Source organism: Canis lupus, chromosome 4, assembly GCF_011100685.1.
Source record: "Canis lupus familiaris isolate Mischka breed German Shepherd chromosome 4, alternate assembly UU_Cfam_GSD_1.0, whole genome shotgun sequence".
Lineage (NCBI taxonomy): Eukaryota > Metazoa > Chordata > Mammalia > Carnivora > Canidae > Canis > Canis lupus.
In genome coordinates this window covers 69,349,118-69,373,215 of record NC_049225.1, presented here as the reverse complement: position 1 = coordinate 69,373,215, position 24,098 = coordinate 69,349,118, and the positions used below count along the sequence as shown (strand labels likewise).

At 41.2% G+C, this 24,098-nt stretch overlaps 1 protein-coding gene and 1 long non-coding RNA gene across 16 annotated transcripts in view; one reads left to right on the top strand and one right to left on the bottom strand.

The window, feature by feature from the left end:
- The first annotated feature begins 1,651 nt into the window (after window positions 1–1,651).
- Window positions 1,652–22,793, top strand: LOC102154572. Of its 8 annotated transcripts, none has more exons than XR_005358537.1 (6): window positions 1,682–1,787; window positions 2,658–2,773; window positions 16,922–17,083; window positions 19,909–19,987; window positions 22,462–22,537; window positions 22,634–22,793. It is a non-coding gene; the product is annotated as an uncharacterized LOC102154572 (long non-coding RNA). The 8 variants fall into 8 exon arrangements; XR_005358535.1 differs by having other exon boundaries at window positions 1,711–1,846; XR_005358533.1 differs by lacking the exon at window positions 1,682–1,787 and adding an exon at window positions 1,794–2,053.
- Window positions 17,179–24,098, bottom strand: part of MROH2B (maestro heat like repeat family member 2B) — a 62,936-nt gene continuing 56,016 nt past the window's right edge. For 6 of the 8 annotated variants that reach the window (XM_038535226.1, XM_038535225.1, XM_038535228.1 and 3 more), the window contains 5 exons: window positions 19,807–19,962; window positions 19,349–19,483; window positions 18,839–18,941; window positions 17,759–17,824; window positions 17,179–17,318 (listed from right to left, as the gene is read on the bottom strand). In XM_038535226.1, the coding sequence (XP_038391154.1) occupies window positions 17,212–17,318; window positions 17,759–17,824; window positions 18,839–18,941; window positions 19,349–19,483; window positions 19,807–19,962 (567 nt within the window). In that variant the 3' untranslated portion in view covers window positions 17,179–17,211. Of the gene's footprint in view, window positions 17,319–17,758; window positions 17,825–18,838; window positions 18,942–19,348; window positions 19,484–19,806; window positions 19,963–24,098 lie in introns of those variants that run through there. The other 2 variants (XM_038535227.1, XR_005358531.1) reach the window with 2 other exon arrangements.

The following is a 24,098-nucleotide window of genomic DNA, read 5'->3' as shown; positions in this document are numbered from 1 at the left end:
ATTATATGGTAGTTTTATTATTTTTTGAGGAACCTCCATACTATTTTCCACAATAGCTGTACCAGTGTGTTCTTACCTAAAAGCCAGGTCTGTCCAGGCCCAGTTTTATATACCACATTGTCCCTTGAGTGAAGATTCAGAGAGAATATATGGAAGTTAAAAGGAAGCAGGTTTAAATAGATTAAAAACAATAGTGTTCAAAAATGTTTACGGTCAACCGCATTGTTATTTGTTGTTAACAAATAACAACGAATTTGTTATTAGGGAGTTCATTTCCACCCTGGGTAGGGAGATAGATTTGAAAATGCCAGGCCCAGATGCAGGTCCCAAAACAGAGTTGAACATGTAATTTCCTTGGGAGGAAGAGCTCAGTAACCTTCCAATAATTTCTCCTCTTGTCTTAAGCAAGTAGAGAGTTAAACAACTACTACTTATGCACTACCACCCTCCTTTCCTAGTTAATACAGAGGATATGGTCAACACTGTCAAATGCTATAGGAGAGGTTGAATGAAGTCTGAAAAAAATAAATTAGCAGATTTGACAACTAAGGTTTGGAAAAGAAGTTTCCCAGAGTTAGTGAAGGAGAAGTAAGGGGTTAGGGAAGAGTTGGAGGAGAAGGAGGGAGCAGTGAATGAGGTTGTAGAGAGATGCTATCTTGAAATATTAAATTTTGTGCCTTTTTTCTTTTCTGAACATTCTTACACTTGTCCTTTCCTCTAGTTAGAGATCTTCGTAGTTGTTTATAAAAGAATCACGATCATTGCAGTGAATCTGCAAGGAGATGTAACTTTCAACATTAAGTCTTTTAAAATGTTTTGAAACTCTGAAAATAAGCTCTTGAACATCTAAAGAGAAGGTTTTGGAAAGCCAGGGCTGCTTATGCCAGGAAAATTGACTGCAAAGAGATTAGTGTGAATTTGACAATTCCCCTGCTTGCCCTTCCTGCTGCCTCAGACCAGGTGAAGATCCTCTGGGTTAGAGTGGGCTATAACCTTGGAGGAGAAGGCAGAAAGTGCTGATGTTCACGTCATCTGGACCAAGTGGGGGACAGAGGGGGAGGAGGGAATTGACTGGGGCATTAACCGTCACTAGCTTCAGGGAGCTACATGGGAGCCGAGCCACATCCCACAAGTCATCACTCACGATTTAAGGGGACACTGCAAGTCCACCTGGGCAGAGAAGCTGCTTTGGAAGATCTTCTAATCACACTGGAGAGTGTGTTTTTTAAATATATAGTTTTATTTAAATTCAATGCATTAACATATGGTGTATTATTAGTTTTGGAAGTAGAGTTCAGTGATTCATCAGTTGCATTACATACATAACGAGCTCCTTATTATCATATGATCTCACTCATATGTGGAATTTAAGAAACAGGATCATAGGGGAAGGGAGGGAAGAATAAAACAAGATGAAATGGAATCTTCTTGTGACACTCCATACATTTTCTAATAATTGACCAACAGAAGAGCTGCTTATCAATGCTGTGAACTTTAGTGAACCCCATCCAGACTGCTCCCCTACCCTTCCACCAAGGGTCTGGGACACTTGTAATCCTTTGAAACCGAGGGAAGGTTCTTATGTTTAGGTGTGGTATAGTGGGGGTGTGGAGTGGCAAGGGGAACTATCTGACAAATGACCCCTGGAACTCTGGGTTACCTGGCAACTAGCCAACCAACCGGTTAATTTGATCAAGGGCTTCCTCTCTCAGCTGGAAAGGTCATGGCTATTCTCAGCTTCATGTGAGAATTGTGAACCCATTCTCAGAGCTACAGATGCTGGGCAGGTGGTGTACCCAGCATTCCCTAAAACTGGTCATGTGCCCTTACCTTTTGGTTAAGATAAGTATGTGTATTAATGAAAATTTTTGAACCCCATAGCGTATCATCTGGTCTATATTTTCTTTTTATGGATACCAAAATTCTTTACACCCACACACTCACTCACTTACCCACCATATAGGCATTTGGATTATTTCTAATAGTTGGTGGAAGAGGTCATCGTAAACTTGAAGATAAACTAAGTTGCTATATACTTTGGGTACGAAATGAAGTAAGTGTCCAGGTATACCAACTCTTTTTCTGAGGTAGGAGAGAGAGGCAGAGGAGGGGCAAGACAAGAAAAAAGAACTGAAAAAGAGTCATTTTTAGTATAAGATTAGCAGAACTGAGCAGCCACATTTGTCCCACTACCTACCAGTGCACTGAGATTTTTCCTTCTTGATGGACTAAAGTGTATTCAATACTTGTCCTAGAAATGGAATGACCTGTTTCTCTTTTAGAACACTGAGCCAGAAAGCAACCACAGTAGGAAGCAATTTCCGTTAATATCTGAGAAACCAGAGGTATATGCATGCCTTTCAATTACCTTGGTCTTTCAGGCAGCTCACACATTTGGGGACAAGAAAGCTGATGGCATGATAGGAATCCCTGCTGTGACAACCAAAGCACTTACAATTTGTCTTTTTATTTATTCCTGTCAGACAAAGCTCCAGATTTACACTAAAAACATCAATCATGTAGGGAAATTTGCTTTTTTTAAGCCAAGGGTTAACAAGACCTGATAGAAAGACTGTCGTTGTTTGAGAAGGAATGGGCTGATGGTGAGTAGGTGGGTAGGAGAAGAAAGACAATAAAATGTTATTTTTGATTCACAGGCTGAGGACAATTTCCTGTGAAAGGACAAACATAAAGAACTGCCCTGTTATCACTGCTATTTGCACTCATCCTTAGGAGAGGAGGCTTGTGCTGAATTCCAGGGGCAAGGCCTTAGGTACATAACAGATCAATGATGTTCAAGACAGAGGTGCATTGGCTCAAGGCACAAAGCATATGTACTGCAGAATGAGTGTCTATTATGTAATAATCAGCTTATCAGGTGGGCTAGGAACACAGAGAGGTCAAGGAATTTTTTGTAATCATGAAATAGAATTTTCTCAATAAAGGAAAGTTTCCCAGACATCCTCAAGAAGAAGTAATTAACACAAAAAGCTCAACATTGGTGTATTATTAGACTCTATGCAACCCACAAGTATATTATTATTATTAAATATTTTATGTACTTCTCTTTCTTCCTTTTTTTATAAAGATTTTATTTTTTTATTCTTGAGAGACACAGAAAGAGAGGCAGAGACATAGGCAGAGGGAGAAGCAGGCTCCCCATAGGGAGCCCGATGTGGGGCTTGATCCCAGGACTCCGGGATCACGACCTGAGCCACTAAGCCACCCAGGTGGCCCCACCATGAATATATCATAACAATATTTAGTAAAGGGCTTCAACTGGAGCTCTAAGTCTAGAAACTCTTCTCTACATGGATACTGAGCATGAAGAGGAACTCCTGAGGTCAGGCGTGATATTAAACTGGACAAGCCAAATAATTGGATGATTACAGCCCTATGGAATTAAATACTTTGGGATGATAAGGAGCCCTCCAAAGTATCCTGAGTCTCTTAAAAATGGTGGTTGGCTTTTTCCTATGGACATGGTGCACAGAATTCATTAGATATGAGAGAAAGGCACCTTTGAGGAAATCTTGCCCCCAGATTTCCTCTAGACTAGTAAGGGTAGGGATTCGTCCTGTGGTTCTGTGCCTCCCATAGCTCAGTCCATTGGCTGTGTATGCTCAATAAAATGCCCATTTTATAGTCATTTTTCTATAGTCACATAGCAGATCTAGTCTGGAAATAGCTCTTCTGCTTCCTAGGGTAGGGTTCATCTTGTTTCACTGCAGTGTTGGCCTTTTTTCTGTGCTGTAGACCTGTGGTGGTTGTTTGTGTCTTGCCAGACGTGGGAGAGTTAATGAGCTGTGTGTTGTGGTGTCTTGCTACACCTGCAGGGGCTGGCATTCTGAAATACTAACTTGGCCTTAAATAGGTATGCTTTGTCTTTTGTGCCATGGAAGCATGTCCCTCCTATTTCTCTTGTTTTTTTTTTTTTTTTTTCTTTTGAATAAAGATAGGGGATTCCCTCTCACTGCCTCTGTGGAGGATTGATTAAGGGTGAAGAAGTTTGTTGTTGAGACTCCTGCTATAGAAAGAGGCAGAGGCCTTAAGGAAGAAGCTTAGAAGTTCCCGAATCTAAATAATATTTGAAGGGTACCTGGGTGGCTCAGTGGTTGAGTGTTTGCCTTTGGCTCAGGTCTTGATCCCCAGTGTCCTGGGATCAAGCCCCACATCAGGCTCCCTGCATGGAGCCTGCTTCTCCCTCTGCCTCTGTCTCTGCCTCTCTCTCTGTCTCTCCTTAATAAATAAATAAAATCTTAAAAAGAATATTTTGGCACACAAGCCTATTTTCTGGGAAAGTTAATCTTGGGATGCTGGTTTATTAAGAGATCGCTGCTCCTACTTCTAGCAGTGGAAGTGGCTAGAGCTGACAGTTCTCTTAGTTACGGATTGGGAATCACAACCCTATGATGGACGTTCTTTCTCATTTTGGTGACAGAAAGAACAAGACTGTCGAGTGAGTTCTGATTGCTCTAATACAATATCATAGGCTGCGTGGTTGAAACAATACACATTTAGAAGTGTTGGCTGGCTCAATTGGTGGAACATGTGACTTTTGGTTGTAAGTTGTTGCCCTATGTTGGGTGTGTAGATTACTTGAAAATAAATAAGTATACTTAAAAAATATTAAAAACAAGCAAACATTTATTTCTCACATTTCTGGAGGCTGGGAAGTCCAAGATTAAGTCCTGGCAGATGGGGTGTCTGGTAAGGAGGGCTTTCTTCCTTGTGTGTCAAGAGCTACTTTTTGCTGTACTCTCACATGGTGGAAAGAGAGGGCATTCTGGTCTCTTCTTCTCCTTATGAGGGCACCAATTCCATTAGGGGGTTCTACCCTTATGACCCCTGATCTCATCTAAACCTAGTTAGCTCCCAAAAGCTTCATCTCCAAATGCCATCACACTGAGAATTAGGGTTTCAATATTCAGAGTTTTTTAAAAATTTATTTTTTTTATTGGAGTTCAATTTGCCAACATATAGCATAACACCCAGTGCTCATCCTGTCAAGTGCCCCCCTTAATGCCCATCACCCAGTCACCCCAACCCCCCGCCCACCTCCTCTTCCACTACCCCTTGTTCATTTCCCAGAGTTAGGTGTCTCGCATGTTTTGTCACCCTCACTGATATTTTCACACATTTGCTCTCCTTTCACCTTTATTTCCTTTCACTATTTTTATATTCCCCAAATGAATGAGACCATATAATGTTTGTCCTCCAATTGACTTACTTCACTCAGCATAATACCCTCCAGTTCCATCCATGTCGAAGCAAATGGTGGGGATTTGTTGTTTCTAATGGCTGAGTAATATTCCATTGTATACATAAACCACAGCTTCTTTATCCATTAATCTTTCGATGGACACCGAGGCTCCTTCCACAGTTTGCTATTGTGGACATTGCTGCTAGAAACATCGGGGTGCAGGTGTCCCGGCGTTTCACTGCATCTGTATCTTTGGGGTAAATCCCCAGCAGTGCAATTGCTGAGTGTAGGGCAGATCTATTTTTAACTCTTTGAGGAACCTCCACACAGTTTTCCAGAGTGGCTGCACCAGTTCACATTCCCACCAACAGTGTAAGAGGGTTCCCCTTTCTCCGCATCCTCTCCAACATTTGTGGTTTCCTGTCTTGTTAATTTTCCCCATTCTCACTGGTGTGAGGTGGGATCTCATTGTGGTTTTGATTTGTATTTCCGTGATGGCAAGTGATGCAGAGCATTTTCTCATGTGCATGTTGGCCATGTCTATGTCTTCCTCTGTGAGATTTCTGTTCATGTCTTTTGCCCATTTCGTGATTGGATTGTTTGTTTCTTTGCTGTTGAGTTTAATAAGTTCTTTATAGATCTTGGATACTAGCCCTTTATCTGATACGTCATTTGCAAATATCTTCTCCCATTCTGTAGGTTGTCTTTGAGTTTTTTTTGACTGTTTCTTTTGCTGTGCAGAAGCTTTTTATATTGATGAAGTCCCAATAATTCATTTTTGCTTTTGTTTCCTTTGCCTTTATGGATGTATCTTGCAAGAAGTTGCTGTGGCCAAGTTAAAAAAGGGTGTTGCCTGTGTTCTCCTCTAGGATTCTGATGGATTCTTGTCTCACATTTAGATCTTTCATCCATTTTGAGTTTATCTTTGTGTATGGTGTAAGAGAATGGTCTAGTTTCATTCTTCTGCACGTGGCTGTCCAATTTTCCCAGCACCATTTATTGGAGAGACTTTTTTCCAGCGGATAGTTTTTCCTGCTTTGTTGAATATTAGTTGACCATAGAGTTGAGGGTCCACTTCTGGATTCTCTATTCTGTTCCATTGATCTATGTGTCTGCTTTTGTGCCAGTACCACACTGTTTTGATGACCATAGATTTGTAGTACAAATCTGAAATCTGGCATTGTGATGCCCCCAGCTCTGGTTCTTTTTTAATATTCCCCTGGCTGTTCAGGGTCTTTTCTGATTCCACACAAATCTTAAGATTATTTGTTCCAACTCTCTGAAGGAAGTCCATGGTATTTTGATAGGGATTGCATTAAATGTGTAAATTGCCCTGGGTAGCATTGACATTTTCACAATGTTAATTCTTCCAATCCATGAGCAGCTGTATGCCAATAAATTAGGCAATCTAGAAGAAATGGATGCATTTCTGGAAAACCACAAACTACCAAAACTGGAACAGGAAGAAATAGAAAACCTGAACAGGCCGATAACCAGGGAGGAAATTGAAGCAGTCATCAAAAACCTCCCAAGACACAAAAGTCCAGGGCCAGATAGCTTCCCAGGGGAATTCTATCAAACGTTTAAAGAAGAAACCATACCTATTCTACTAAAGCTGTTCTGAAAGATAGAAAGGGATGGAGTACTTCCAAACTTTTTCTATGAGGCCAGCATTACCTTAATTCCAAAACCAGACAAAGACCCCACCAAAAAGGAGAATTATAGATGAATATCTCTGATGAACACGATGCAAAAATTCACAACAAGAGACTAGCAAATAGGATCCGACTGTACATTAAGAAGATTATTCACCTTGACCAAGTGGGATTTATCCCCGGGATGCAAGGCTGGTTCAACACTCGTAAAGCAATCAACGTGATAGATCATACCAACAAGAGAAAAAACAAGAAACATATGATCCTCTCAATAGATGCAGAGAAAGCATTTGACAAAATACAGCATCCATTCCTGATCAAAACTCTTCAGAATGTAGGGATAGAAGGAAATTCCTCAGCATCTTAAAAGCCATCTACGAAAAGCCCACAGCAAATATCATTCTCAGTGGGGAAACACTGGCAGCCTTTCCCCTAAGATCAGGAACAAGACAGGGATGTCCACTCTCACCACTGCTATTCAACATAGTACTAGAAGTCCCAGCCTCAGCAATCAGGCAACAAAAAGAAATAAAAGGCATTCAAATTGGCAAAGAACAAGTCAAACTCTCCCTCTTCGCAGATGACATGATGCTGTACATAGAAAACCCAAAAGACTCCACCCCAAGATTGCTAGAACTCATACAGCAATTCGGCAGTGTGGCAGGATACAAAATCAATGCCCAGAAATCAGTGGCATTTCTATACACTGACAATGAGACTGAAGAAAGAGAAATTAAGGAGTCAATCCCATTTACAATTGCACCCAAAAGCATAAGATACCTAAGAATAAACCTAACCAAAGAGGTAAAGAATCTATCCCCTAAAAACTACAGAATATTCAGATTTTGAAAGGATACATTTAGCCCATGGCAGAGACCGTGAGCTGCTGTGATTTAATGGTCAAACTTGTGCTTCAGTTAGCGGGTTTGTGAGGGATGTTACCTCATGAGCTTGCCCTTTCACAATCTTGGCAAGTAAGGCTAAGACATCAAAGTAAATTTATCGAGCCAGATGTATTTTCTCTGTGTATTGTGGGAGGCATTTTTCTCTCATATTATAATGGCAGTGCTGCAAATGCCTAATATAGGTCCTAGCAACTCAGGCTAGGATGTTCCATCTCTTCTGAGAAGGAATATTGGCACCCAGTCTTGGAATGTGGAACACAAAGACCTGAATGCCAGTAAGGAATAACATTAATATCCAAACCGAAAACTTCTATGGTGCTTATTGGTGCCAGTCCTTCCTCTGAGCACTTTACATATATTAACTCATTTAATCAGTTCAACAACACTATGAATAAATACTATAGTTTCATTTTACAAATGAGGATGTGGAGGGATAGAAAAGCTAAGAAATTTAGTGAACTTCACACGGCAAATGGAAGAAATAGGATTCAAATCCAAGTCCTTTGGTTCAGTAGATCACACTCTTAATCACTATTCTGACATGTTACAATGGCAATAGCACTTTTCATTGATAAAGGACCTTAACTGATTCTAAAATTTTTGCTATACCTGGTCTTATTCAAAATAAGCCAACATTCAGGATAAGATTTGGTTGCTGAAATAAAGTCGGTAATTAATTTCTATAACTTTTTAAAAAGATTCAGCTGTATAAAAAATGATATATTTCTCAAACTGATCTTTCAAAATGGATAAATTTATAGAGATTTGTTTTATGGCCCAGAATATGATCTATCTGGTGAATTACCCACGTACACTTGAAAGGAAGTTGCATTCTGTTGTTCTTTGGAGTGTTCCATACAATGTCAATAAGATCAAGTTGGTTGATAGTCTTGTTCAAATCTTCTATAACCCTGTTGATGTTTGGTCTGCTTGTTCTACCAGTTATTGAGAGTGTTGACATCTCCAACTGTAAGTGTGGATTTATCTATTTGCCCTTTCAATTCTACCAGTATTTGCTTTGTGTATTTAAGCTCTATAAATTCGTAGGATCATTATGTCCTCTTGATTAAGTGACCCATTTATTGGCATGAAATATCTCTTTATATCTGATCAATTCTTTGTTTTGAAGTCTGCTTTGTCTGGTATTGATATAGATATTCCAATTTTCCTTTGACTAGTATAAAAGTAATGTATATGATAGTATATACATAAGCAGAGTGTATTAGTTAGGGTTCCCCAGAGAAACAGAACCTCTTTCTCTCCCTCTCTCTCTCTACGTATACATATATGAAATATATATATGAAATACATATATGTTATATATTTATAATAAGGTATTGTCTCATGTGATTGTGGAGGTTAAGAAGTTCCACTATCTATCATCTGCAAGCTGTAGATCCAGAAAGCCCTGTATTCCAGACATACCTTTCTTTGTCCCCATTGTGGAGTAGTAGTCCAATTTCTCTTTGGCAATCAGGATCAATCACTCCATCCAGCACAGTTACTCCTACAGTTACTCCTTCTCTGCCTGTTGATTCAGAGGCATAAGGAGCCCAAAGTGGTCAGGTGGCAGTTCAATAGAATCATTGTTGTGTCTCCTTGTAGAATGATTTGTCCTTCTAGAACTAACACTTCTAGGCCAACAGAACATAATATTATAGAAACAGGAAGCAGAAATTTTGCTCGTGGATGACTAGGGGGTAACAGGAAGTGATGCCAGTGAGTGAATGATGCCACTTCCATTTTCATCCCTTGATTCTTGGATCTCTGAATCTGGTTATGAGAGACATAGCACTGTCTATTGGATGGTGATTCAGAGTCTTCTGGAGAAACTAGCCCCAGTCCTCCAAGAAGATATTACCACCCAGCTGGCACTGTAACAAAGTCTCCCAAAGACCAGTCTACCATTCTATCAAGCCAGCTGCTTTAGGATGGTGGGGAACATGGTTAAGATCATTTGAATTCCATGAACATGGGCCACTTGTCACACTTCCTTTTTTTGCGGTGAAGGGAGTCCCTTGATTAGAAGTAATTGGTCTGTGGAATAACACCAGTGGATTAAGCATTCTGTAAGTCCACAGATGTAGTTTTGCCAGAAGCATTGGGTATATAGAAGGCAAATCCGTATCCACTACATACCTCAGTAAGAACAAAACAATGTCCTTTCCATAATAGAAGCTGTTTGATATAAACAGCCTGCCAATATCTAGCTAGTTGATTATCCTGGGGGAATGGTATCATGTTGAGGACTTAGTGTTGGTCTCTGCTACTGGCAGATTTGGCCTGCAGCATTGGCTGTAGCCAGGTCAGCTTTGGTGAGTGGAACTCCATATTGCTGAGCCCATGAATAACCTCCATCCCTGCCACCATGCTTACTTTGATCATGAGCCCATTGGGCTATGACAAGAGTGGCTAGGAAAGAGGCTGACTGGTGTCTAGAGAATAGGTCATCCTATCCACTTAATTATTAACATCGAGTCACATTTGGTGAGCATTTAGATAGAGCACAAATGTCTTCATGTTTTTTTGCAAATTCAGAGAGATCTATTTATGTACTTCTTTCCCAGATTTCCAATCATCTTTCTTCCAAGTCCCTGATCATTTAGCCAAATCTTGGACATAGCCCGTGAATCTGTATATAATTGCACATCTGGCCATTTCTCCTTCTAAGCAAAATGAACAACCTAGTATATTTGTCAAAGTTCTGCCTGCTGGGAGGTTTCCCTTCACCACTGCCCTTCAGGACTGTCCCAGAGAGGGGCTGTAGCACTACATCTGTCCACTTATGTGTGGTGGCTGCATATTGTTCAGAACTATCTATAAACCAGGCCTGAGTTTTTTCTTCCTCTGTCAGCAGATTATAGGGAACTCTCCATGAGGCCATAGGTGCACATTGGGAAAGAAGGCAGTGTAGCTGGAGTAAGGATAATTTGGGTCACTTCTTCACATAACTTGTGCCTTTAGGACCTGTGTGGGCCTGATCACTTCTACTGATGATGGAATGCTGCTGTCCATGCTCAACTTTATGGTTTGGTGTGTCAGATAATATCCAGTTAATGATGAGCAGCTCAGGTTGCATGGTCACCTGCTGGTCCATGATTAAGCATTTGGTTTCTACTAAGGCCTACTAGCAGGCCAAGAACTCTGTTTCAAAAGGAAAGTAGTTATCTGCAGGGAATGGCAGGGCTTTGTTCCAAAATCCTAAGGCCCTAGGATGGGATTCCCCTATAGGGACCTGCCAAAGGCTCTAAATGGCATCCCTATCTACCACCAACATTTTAAGCACCATTGATGAGCCGAATTATGACCCAAATAGCACAGCAGCTTGCAGAGCAGCCTGGATTTGTTGTAGAACCTTTTCTTATTCTACAATCCACTCAGCGTTGGTATCTTTTGGGTCAGTTAGTAAATGGACTGGAGTAACATACCCAAGTGAGGAATACATTGCCTCTAAGTCCAAAGAGGTCCAATAGGCATTGTGCTTTTCTTGGTTGTAGGAAGGGCCAGATACAACAGCTTATCCTTCACCTTAGATAGGATATCTTGATGTGCCTGGACACTGGCCTTCTAAAAATTTCACTGAGACCTTTGAATTTAGTCAGATTTATTTCCCACCCTCTGATATGCAAATGTCTTACTAGTACATCTAGATTAGCTGCTATTTCTTTCTTATTTGGTCCAATCAGTGTAAAGTCATCAATGTAATGAGTTCATGTGATATAGAAGAGAAAGGTGATTGAGATCTCTGTGAACTAAATTATGACATAAGTTCCACTTGATCATGGCATATTATCCTTTAAATATGCTTGAATTTGGTTTGCTAATATTTTCCTGAAGATTTTTGCATCTATGTTCATCAGGGATATTGGTCTGCAATTTTGTTTTCTTGTGGTTTCCTTTCTGGGTTTGGAATCAGAATAATTCTGGCTTCATAAAATGAGTTTGGAAAGTGTTCTTCTCTTCTCTGTATTTTTTGGAGCAGTTTGAAAGGATTGATGTTAATTTTTTAAATGTTTGGTATAATTCACCAGTGAAGCTATCTGGTCCTGGACTTTTGTTTTGTTGGCAGGTTTTTGATTACTAATTCAATCTCATTACTAGTTATTGGCTGTGTCATTTATTTTTATAATACTGCCTTAGTCTGAAAGCCCATCACAACTATCTGATTTACCAGCTTATCTACTCTATTAATCACATGTTAAAGTACGGATTTTATCATTTTACTACCTTGATCAAAAACTTCTTCTGGCTACCCACTATCTTCCAGATACAGTATAACTTGATTTGTCATTCAATATTTGGCCTTTTGCTATTTATCCATCTTTATTCCTTAATAAAACCTTTCTGCTATAGTCATATGGGGTTCCATTCTATCTTTTGTAGAATGTTACAGACTAGAAAATGGCCATGCCATAAACCCTGCCCATAGGCCTGTTTACCCTCATCCAGAGCAGAACCTCTGAGGATTGGATGTGGGTAGTTAAAGATTTCTTATAATTCCACTAGGACCAGGGTAAAGACAAATTCCCTTTTTTTCAAATAAATATTTTATTTATTTTAGGGAGAGAGAGAGAGAGCATGCACAAGCAGGGCAGAGGCAGAGGGAGAGGGAGAAGCAAACTCCCTGCTGAGCTGGGAGCCTGATATGGGGCTCGATCCCAGGACTTGGAGATCATGACCTGAGCCAAAGGCAGATGCTTAATGGATGGAACCACTCAGGTGCCTCTAAAGATAAATTCCTATTCCCTTTCTATGCTCTCTGAAAAATTAAATGAGTCCTAGGTAACCTAGGACTAATAAGCAATTCTCCAGGATCTCCATCTCCAAAACAGAGTCTCTTTTTCATCACTGTGCAGTGAAGAAGGTGTTAGGGCATTGGTCAATTTAATCCTTAGGATTTACCTCTGAGAATATTTGGAGGAAGTGGTAGGTAATGCAGAAGGATTTCTTATCTTATGTTTTTTTTGGAGGCTCCCAAATTGAAAAAGAAGCTATGAGTCACAGATATTTATAAAATTGTGTTCTCCAAATTTATCTTGCTTCCAGGATAACCACATAATTCAATAAATAAAATCCAGGACAGTTTGTCCAGAAGGAATACAAATAAGTAAGGATGTTTTGTCGGGTAAATCAAGTTTGACAAAGTAGACGTAAGAAGCAAATGCCATTTCATATGTCACAATTTGGTCATTTTATACACATGCACACACATTTTTGCAATGAATCCCATTGTCTTCCCTCAGGTTGCTCTCGACTCTATTCATGTTGTCTACTATCCCAGTTTTAGAAATACCTGCAAAAAACAAGTATGAAAGAGAAATTCCAAGATGATAATTTCCAGAGTGCAGCCGTATAAAATTGTTTGTTGGAAAGTTGCTCTCTGTCAGGGGCCCAGATGAAAGCTACTGATTAGCGGACAGGTTACTGCCATGTCTAACTGACCACGCACTCTAGTTACATACTTTGGTAATCTGAACGATAACAGTGGGGCTGGGGGCTAAATCTAGTAAAAAGACAACACTATTAGAAAATTTATATTACAATCTCAGAGTGTCTTGAGGGTTCCAGAAGTCTTGTACTAGGGCTGTGCAGGGACAAGTCCAAGTAAGCAATTCCCCTGGCTTCTTTCCCTGGAAGCCGATTTCTTCTCATCTGTGATCTTTGTTCTCCTCTTTTCTGGTAAAACTATTTTAGCAGGGTCAGCCAAGCTAAATGTCCCCAGTTTACCAGCAGAGCCCTGGCTCTCACTGTTGGGTCAAAGGGCAGAGTACTGAATTGCAAAACAAGTGATCCCAGAGCCCTTTAAAGAAGTGCTAGCCCGTTATGCATCACTCCTCTAAAGTAAACATGAGTTAAAAAATGATCATATGTACAAATAATAGTGAGGCAAGCAACAGGAGTGAGGAATCTGTTCGGTGGTATTTGAACATGCTTTTCCTCTGTAACTCTAATTTCCCGAGACCCTCTAGAGGTGTTTCTCCCTTGGGTGATTTGCCTGTGTTTGAACCACTTAGATCAACCTGTTGGGGGGCTGACTGGCAAGAGAGGCCTGAACCAGGCTGGCGGCAACTCTGAGAGGGAGGGATTAATGGAAATAATTGTTGGAGAGAGCAAAGAGATCTAAACTTTTCCTGCCACACAGCCTGACTAGCTTGTGTGATGTGAAAGCAGGTAGGAAGGCTTTGATGTGTGTTGTAGGGACTCTGGCGGTCACAGCAGGAGTGCCAGCTGCTGAGCTTGGATCTTCTGACTGGCATGGGGTGGGGGCAGGTTGGCAGCCTCTTTTCAGCCTCCCAAGGAGGGTAGCAGTATTCACAGGGTCAGGAACATGGCCCCACGGAGGTGGTATAATCAGCTGGCTTTCTATACCAATTGCTGAGTTTACATTAATATTTATGATTCTAATGATATATTTGTTCATGTTATTAATATTTATATCATATAGGTAACATTTATTTGACCATGATCCTGGGCCAGGTTTCTAAATGCTTTACGTGTACATGAATACATTTAATCCCCACAATAGCATCTTGAAGTAGATATTATTACCCTAATTTTACAGATGTGGAAGTGGAAGTACAAAGAGGTTAGTTAAATGGTTTCCCCAAGTCACACAGCATGTAAGGACTGTTGGGAATTCCTGTCAGCGAGAGAATCCTTCTAAGATCAGAGTTTAGACAGATGAAGTTTCAGTGGCAATGTTTCATGTGGCTGTTCTGCCTAATTTATTTTTAAATCAAAGTACAGTTGACACCCAAGATTACAGTAGTTTCAGGTGTACAACAATGATTCAACAAGTCTGTATGTTATGCTATGCTTACTGCAAGTACAGCTACCATCTGTCCCCATGCAACACTATTATGATACCAGGTTCTACCTAATTTCTATCAATCAGTGATGAGGAAGGTTCTTTGTTGGATGCCAGAAGGGATGGAGAGAAGTAGTGAAGATATGTAAATTAATATCAGACAAGGTCCTGTATCTGAATTTATGCTCATGTTGAGAACATCCTATAGTTCTGAGGTGGCTCTACTCAAATTCTCTTAGGACTCTTTGCCCCAAGTTTGGAAACTGTCTTGTGTAATACTGTAGCTACTAGCTATATATGGCTACTTAAACTTTTAATTCCTTAGATAGAGTAGCTACATTTCAAAAGCTCAGTTGCCACGTGTGGCTAGTGGCCAGCATATCAATCAATGCAGATACAGAATGTATCACCACTGCAGAAAGTTCTAGTGGACAGTGCTATTTTGAAAAGTCTTTTGACTTTGAATAACCTGCCAAAAGAGGTGGACTAAACTCATGTCTCTTACTTTCCTTTTCTTGCTCTGTTTCATATATATTATGCTTGGGAATAGATTCTGACTTCATTAAGAATTTAATGAAAGCCATTACCCCGAAAATGCACCTACACAATTATACACAGAAATTTGCAGACAACTTTGGTGGTATCATGGACTCTGTGTAATAGTTACTCACTGGTGCAAAGCAAATTACCCTAAAACTTAGTGGCTTAAAACAACAAAGATTTATTATCTCTTATAGTTTTGTGGTTCAGGAATTCAGTAGTTCAGCTTAGTGATTCTGGCTCAAGACTCTCATTAGATTGAAGTAGGGTTGCCAGATTTAGCAAATAAAAATACAAGGTGCTTAAATTTTTGTTTTTAGGAAACAATACTTTTTTTTTTCCAGTGTAAAAATCAGGACATACTTTACTAAAAAGATATTCATTGTTGACCTGAAATTCAAATTTAATTGGGCATTCTGTATTTTATCTCATAATCCAGTCATGTGTCAGCTGAGGCTTTAACCATCTGAAGACTTTCAGACTGGGGCTCATGGATCCATTTCCAAGACGGCACATGAACATATCTAGCAAGTTAGCTCTGGTTGCTAGCTTGTGTATGTGTGTGTGGTCTGGGGTGGTGGTGGGGGGGTGGGGAGCACATCAATTCTTTGCCACATGGAACTCTTTTTGGACTACTTGAGTGTTTCTTTCACATGGCAGTTAGCTTCCCCCAGAGTGAGTAACTCAAGAGAGTTCAATGCCATTTATGACCTTACCTTGGAAGTCACACATTGTAACTCCTGAAATATTGATTGCATAACTCATTTTTATTCATTGTGGGAGAGGACTACATGGATTCCAGAAGCAAGAATCACTGAGGGCCATCTTGGAGGCTGGCTCCATACTCTGGAATTTTTTTTTACAGACTTATTTATTTATTCATGAAAGAGAGAGGTAGAGACATAAACAGAGGGAGAAGCAGGCTCCTCGAGGAGAACCCAATGTGGAACTCGATCCTGGGACCTTGGGATCATGCCCTGAGCTGAAGGCAGACACTCAGCCACTGAGATACCCAGGCATCCCATCCTCTGGAATTTATAAGCAGAGTTCATAGCATTCAGTTCCACGATGGTGGAATTTTTCTATTTTTTTTCCTTCATAGTCATAGACCTGATGGCTATAACAGTGCCTTATACATTTTAGGCACTCAGTAAGTATTTGTTAAATGAATGAATAAATGGACTCTGGCCTAAATTCTCTGACCTAAAAAATTCCTTTGGTCCGTAGAAGGTCTTGTAGGAAAAGATGCTTCCCCAAAGACGTTGACAATGAAGATATGAGAATATAGCTAATAGGAATTTATAAAGGGATGCATCAATTTAATAATGTTGCTACTGGATTATCATGATGGTAATAGTGTTCGACAAGTGCCAGGCTTCGCACTTCTTGTGTTAGAAACTTCTTGTTATGTACATAATGCCATGTGTGTAACATTTCAGGTAGGCATTGTGACAAAAAGAAGTTATGACTCAGATGCCGTGAAGAAGGTTAACACATGCATGTGCACACATGCACACACGCAAACACACCCACGTACACATGCCATTCAAATGCTCTGGGATAACAATAGAAAGGAAACCATGAGATTTAATACAATGTCTGAGTGGGTCTTTTGTAGAAAAGTACTTGACATAGTCTCAAAACAAAAATTACAACCTGAGAAAGAACACACAGATTAAAGTTTATCATAACACTGCTTTTTAGAAAGTAGAAAGTGTGAGTAGTAATTCAAGGCTGGCAGAGATAAAGGACAGGGCTATGTGTGCAAATAACAGTGGCCCTCTTCTTAATGGCAGTGGAATTGTTTCAGGTGCTGTCATTTCAAGATATCTGCTGGGACATAAGCTTCGTAAGATAGAAGGGTAACCTTGCAAGCTATGTGGCCGGTACCACTCAAATCACAGGTTATCCCTCACGTGAATTTGTGGGATTTACTTTTTACTAATGGAAGTCGGCAAGGAGACTCTGAAGGGTAAGGAATATACCATCATTTCAAGATCCTCATGCTAGCATCCTTCAAGATACTGCAAATTTGTAGGTGGTGAGGATGAAGACAGGAGTCAGTTGTAGAAAAAGTCTAGCACTTTATTTCCTTGTGGCTTACAGAAGGATGCTTGTCTCTTTACACTTTCTCAGGAGGGTCTGCAAGGCAGCTTCAGCTGCTCTCTGGACACTGATACAGGGGTCTTGCCGAAGTGCCTGGAGCCCTGAAATAGAACAGCAAAGTTCAGTGAACGAAGAAAGCCAACCTATGTCACACTGTGAGGCTCCATGTTGGGGGTCAGCTCTACATGGAGCTCAGGATTCCATGCTCACATTCTATCCCAGTGGGTAGGATTTGGATCTGCAAGCTGAGAATCTATTTTAACTTTGAAATAGGGGAAGAGAAGATCCTGACCATTTAATCATTAGGTTTATAGACAATTGGAAAATAACAGTCTGTTGGGAATGACACCTGCAAAGGGCTGGAGCTGGGGGTTGCTTTATACTGGAGAAATTCCAGTATCTAGGGGGCATTAGAGACAATAATGGGGTACTATGATTTTCAGTTACTGGGCTAACATGGAACTTGGTGCAGCATTAGCTTCTTTTTCTCAAAGGTATTTCTCTAACAATATGTTGTGCAGAACCTAGGCTTGGTACTCACGTGTGGTCAGTTGTTCTTTGTCTAATAACTGCATATATCGGTTGGTCAAATTGAGGACGATGGCATCTAAAATCAACAGGAAAAACAGATACTAACTTCATCATGAGGAAGAGGCCATGAATAGTGGGTCAGGTCAGACTCTGCACCTGGTCAGAAGTTAAGTGGTCTGGCTAGTGAATGAGCAAACTATATGACTCTTTTTGTGACCCCGGGATAATGTTAGGGTGATGTCTCTTGGGTCTTGAGAGCCATGTCTGGAAGTGGTCCCTCACCCAATGTGTATTTGGAAAAGATCATGCAGTGTCCTCTCAGGGGGTGCCAATTGTTGTCAGGGTTTCAAACATGTGTAAGTAAGATATGATCTTTGTCTTAAAAAAATTTACAGTGCAGCTAGAGGGATCATATATGTGATCCAAGAAGAAATTCTTAGGTTTTAACTCAGTCTTAAAGGTGGCCAAGAGAGTAAGCCGGTTCACGGTGGGCTGGATTAGTTGCACTAGGTGTCATGATAATATTTAGAATTTCATAATAGAAGGATCCTCAGGGGTTCAATTACATTCCTCTTTTATTTTATAGATCAGACAGGTTAAGTGTATTGTCCAGAATCTTATAGCCGAGCCAAGGTCTGCTGGTCTCCTCACCAACACACTTTCCACTTGTATCATGTTGCTGCTAAAACTCAGCTTCAATTGAGCTTAGGAGGTTTAGTATGGCTTATGTTAAGGGATGATGCAAAGGAAGCATTTTGGCATGGCAGCAGGCTGAGGGCAAGGACTTTGGCAAAGGAAAGAGCCATGACTTGGAACCAGAAGAAGCATGGAAGGCCCACAAGGTAGGAGGGTCTAACGGGAAGAGAGAGGGTATTGGGAAGTTAGAAGATGTTACAAGTTTTCATTTGCAAAAGAGAACAGCTTCCTTTGAGGGAAGATACTCCAAGATGCAAAATTAATTCCTTTCTGGCACTTTTTTTTTTGTCATCCCAGTCATTCCCACTTTCATGGTAGAGTAGCTTCCATTTGAAGCAAAACTAGATGGGAAGGAGCAGACACCTCTGAGTAGGGAGTGCAGCCAGGCCCCCACCTGTGAGCTTGACTGCAGCACTCCGGATCATCTCCCAATTGCTGCTGAAGAAGGTGAATGAGTGGGTGTGGAGGATCCACAGGATTTCCTGGTTTTTCCTTGCCTGAAAGAGAAGTACGTTACAAAGAAGACAACTGGGAAGTGACCCTTTATGGAATTTGGCATCTTGTAGGTCCCACAAAGGGAAACTAAAGGCCAGTGAAGGCTCACACAGCCATTAATTATTCTACTGGAAGATGTCTTATGGTTATTTCAAATCCGATTTTCATCAGAACAGTACTGGGGCTTGTGAGACTATCAGCAGCTGTGTTTCAGGCATCTCAGAGAACAGATCCCAGTCAGGACTTGGGAAAGAGCTGAGGGTAATGGGGCAGGACACAAGGAATCATTGCTATCCTTGCAGGACAGTTCTGGCGAGGGCCAGACATCCCTCCCTGTGTTGTTTGCCTTTCTGGGATTTGCCTGGACTCCGGGTTGCGCTTTCGCAGGCAGCATTTACTGCACGCTCACCAGTTTCACACAGAATTGCCTGTAGAAATCCCTGGCCCGTGGTAGATCCTGACCATCAAGGAGATGATCTAACACCCCATAGAGTTCCTGAAGACCCAGAAAAGGGATGCAGATGATCAGGACGTCACAGCAAGCCTAGAAAGAGAGTATTTAGAGTTACTGCCCCTAACACTGGACTGCCCTCTGGAAGGGAAGGATGCTGCCTGGTGCTGGGAGGGAGCAGTGGACACCAGTGATGCGAGGGGGTTAAAGTCAGCGCTGCCACCTTCTCAGTTTCAAAGATGGAAGAGCAATCTCAGACAGAGTGGGCAAGAAAGAACTTAGGGTTGAAGAAGTGGTTTTCGGGTTCAGTTGAGAGAAGTGGCCTCTGAACTGGCTTCTGGTTCAGCCAGACCTGACTCACTGACACTTCTCAGCGGTGGGAGGAGAGGGCAGGTGTCTGTGCAGGGGCCACTTACGGCTCCAATCTTGGGATTAGGATCCCAGAGGTGGAGAAGGAATGAAATCATGCTCTTTTTTATTTCTTCCGCAAAAAAAATCTTCCACCTTCTTCCTGTTAGGGATGCCAGATTCTCAAATAAGAAGATGGCAGTCAGTCTCACATCATCCTGCTCCTGTGGCGACAGATGCATGTGGTGGGTGAGTCCCCCTCACAGGCCACTCCCAGTCGGCACCCCACCCCCAGCTCTACCCTGCCCCACTTCAGCAAAGGGAGGCCGCAACCCAGGCACCAGAGCGCTCTTGGCTCAGCCGCTGTGTGCACCAAGAATGCTCTTTCTTCTCCAGAAGCTCTGCACTCACAGTCTGTGAGTTTAAATGACCATTGGTCTGAGGTTTAAGTGATGCTTTAGAGTTGGAGACTTGGTTTCTTTAAATTTTTTAAAAGATTATTTATTTATTTATTCATGGCAGAGGGAGAGAGAGAGAGACAGAGACAGAGACAGAGAGACAGAGGGAGAGGGAGAGAAGCAGGCTCCATGCAGGGAGCCTGACGTGGGACTTGATCCCAGGTCTCCAGGATCACACCCCAGGCCCAAGGCGGCGCCAAACTGCTGAGCCACTGGGGCTGCCTGAGACTTGGTTTCTGTCATTTGAGTAGCTACTGGGGAGACAGACCATAGGAATGGTAAACAGGGAGTACTGGTGGCAAAAGGCCAACGAGGGTTCCTGCTTATTATGTATTTTGTATGAATTAGCCTGTGTCTAGAATTCTGGGGCTTCTAATCTAAATTTCTCAAGTCCTAAGACTCTTCTCTAAGATCCCAGATACCTTCCAGTGGCATTAAATGCAGCTCAGAAATTTGGGCCCTGGGTCTCAGAGACAGAGAATAATCAAACAAGTGCCTAGCCCTACTCTTGCATATGTGAAATTCTGGAGCTTCCTGGCTTGTTGTCTGGCCGGAATGGTAAGCAGTGATTTTAAGGACCAAAGGGTGAGGTGTTGGAGAAAGATGGCCGCCTGTTATTCCCAGACACTTTGCTGATACTGTTCAGAGTTCTAAAAAACACTAAAGGATTTTCTGGAGGTTTTTCTTTCTTTTTTTTCCTTCCAGGTCTAACAAACTTATTTAAAATACCCATAAAAAGACAGAACAATGAAGGGAAAAGTCATCCTGAGTAGCAGAATATTATTTATTGCTATAAACAAGGGCCAACAAAAAGCATGCCCATGAATATGAGAGGAAGAAGAGAGAGTAGTATTAATTATGATAGCAAGGTAGGATATGTCAGAAATGGGCACATAAACAAAAATGCCATAAGAAAAGGAAGTTAATAAAGATCTTGCAGAAAAAATAGAGACAGTTGATTGGGACAAGGCCAGAAAAGTTCAATGAATACATGAGACTTGAGCTTGTATAATGGGAATAGAAGTAGAAATGTTTAAATGTACTAGGAAGGAGGTCAGGATACATTTTTAAAAGGTCTATTTATTTATTTATTTATTTTAAAAGATTATTTATTTCTTTATTTCCTTGTTTGAGAGAGACAGCATGTGCACATGGGTGGGGCTAAGTGTGGTGGCCCGAGATGGGGCTGGATCCCACGACCCTGAGATCTTGACCTGAGCCAAAACCAAGAGTCAGATGCTTAACCAACTGAGCCACCCAGGTGCCCCAATTTGTTTGCATATTTATTTCTTTTTAAAATATTTTATTTTTAAGTAATCTCCACACCCAGCGTGGGGCTTGAACTTAACTTTGAGATCAAGAGTTGCATCTCTACTGACTGAGCCAGCTGGGTGCCCTGAAAGGTCTCTTTTTAGAGAAAGAAAACAAACCAATTACAGAATACAGAAAGGTAGAAAGGTATTTAGTTTTTTTCAAAATCTTTAAAATTTTCTGGAATCAAGTGATAGGCCCTAATGATAGATCAAGGGATGATAGGAAAAGGCAGGAAACAAGCATTGAACTTTTGAACTTATTGTGGGTGTTGGGAGGGTTACTAGAATTTAGTGTCTTGTGAGTAAGGTGACTGCACAGGGTCGGCGGGAGGACGGGCTTGGGCGAACCCAGAGCGGGAGGCGGCAGCCATATTTTCTGTTCTACCATTTCATTGAAGTGTCACCATGTCTTGAGACTTCCAACAAAGTGCTTAAATACTGAAAGACAGGGAGGAGGGGAGAAATTTGGAGATTACAGAATTGTATGCTTAATCTATAGAAAACTGCTGGGGCAAAGTTTCTTTCTTTCTTATTTTTTTTTTAAAGATTTTATTTATTTATTCATGAGACACACAGAAAGAGAGGCAGAGACATAGGCAGAGGAGGAAGCAGGCCCCATGCAAGGGGAAGCCCATGCACGACTTGATCTCAGAACCCCGGGATCACGCCCTGAGCCTAAGGCAGATGTTCAACCATTGAACCACCCAGGCATCCCTGGGGCAAAGTTTCATCAAGTATAGTTAAATTTATTTGTGGGAAGAGAGCATTAGCAGAGAGTAAATAGCATGTCATAACTAAGACCTAAATTTTATCAAATTTCACTTTTATACAAATATGATGGAATTGGTACCTATTGGGGATGAGAAAATTCTAATCTAACCACCCAGGAGGACTTGAGATTTTTTCTTCTGCATGAGACTGAGAAACATTGTCTTGATCACAAAACTTGTAGGTGATTAGAGGAGGCTGGGAGCCAAGAGAATCATCATGCCTGGATTAACAACAACCCCAGGGAACCTAACAAACAGGTGGGTCGCTGTAGGGGCGACTTCAGCCCTTTGTTGTTGAAGATTGCCATCAATTATCTGTGTAATGAAAAAAAGAACCTCTTTGTTATTTTACAGAAGATACTACATTGAGTGGGAGCCAAGCAAGTGGTTTTGAGGACAAGAAGAGAATTAAAAGGAAAGTTGATACGTTGGAAAAAGTAGCTGAAAACAAGCAGAAAGCTGCTCTCAAAGGCCGGGTTTGGGCTAGCAAGTAAATAAAGGACACTGAAAAATACAAAAGTGAAGAATTGTTGACTGTGGGCATATATTGTAGACTAAAATCTAGAGGCCTATATGATTACAAATTGCCAAGGAGTCAGGAAGAAAAGGCAAGATTAAAAACAAAACAAAACAAAACAAAACAAAACAAAACAAACAAAAAAAAAGATTGGAGTGGATAAATAGGGAAAAAATCAGCCCTGAGACGTAATTTTTCTTTAGGTTGTATTCAATCCTTTGCAGGCCGCATCTAGAGACACAACACAGTCACTGGCTTGTAAAATATTTAAAGAGCTGAAAAATTAGGTTTATGATGAATAATGGAGGAAATGAAGACTTTTCAGTCTGGAGACTAGCAGGTAGAAAGGTAATTTAATCAAGCGTTAATGTTTAAGAGGAAGAAACCAGCAGTCTTCCATCTCCTCTGACAACACAACATGAGGAAACAGGTTTCAATCACAAAAAAATAGATGTAAGTTGGAGGTGAAATAAATAGGTTTTTACACTGATGACAGAGAATAAACCAAAAATAAATAATGAAGTCTAGTCTTCCAGAAGCTATAAAGGAAAATGACCTTCCTTTGCCTGGGGTCACAGACTGACCTTGTTTTGAAATGAATTTCTAGGATACTGACTAGATTGGGGGTTGGCAAGCTTTTTCCATAAAAGGCCAGAGAGTAAATAATTTAGACTTTGGGGGCCATATGGTTTCTGTAACAACTAATTCAACCCTGCAGATGAAGTGAGAAAGCAGCCATAGACGATATGCAACCAATGAGCATGGCTGTGCTCCAATACAACTTAATTTACAAAAAGATGATCTGGGCAGGATTTGGCCTGCTGGCTATCGTTGGTACTGACTCCTGGATTAAATGAACCACACACAAGCGTTTTGAACCTTTGAGTCTTGGATGTGGAGAAGAGTGTTGGAGGTGACAGGCCTTTATTTGGGCCCTTGCTCTGTGTTGAATATTGTCATAATTCATGGGAATGAGAGATTGAAAAGAGGAAAGCTACAAAGGGGAATACTAATGAGTTTTTTACCCCTATGGGCAAGTGGGGCTCAATCCTTGTGCTAGGTGAGGAAGCCGGGCAGTTTATTTGCCAACTTGTTTCTTATCGGTTGAGGGTTCTCCCCCAACGTGTCTGGCCCACCCTGCTCAGAGGGATCGTGATTCCCAGTTCAGAGAGTACCCTCGGGCAGAGAGACACCCAGGAAGCCAGGGGCCTGCACAGGAATTGTCCAAGTGATCTCTGTTAAGGGGACCCGAGTGCAGGTGACCCCAGGGGGAAGGCCAAGCAATACAGATGGGACGGCGAC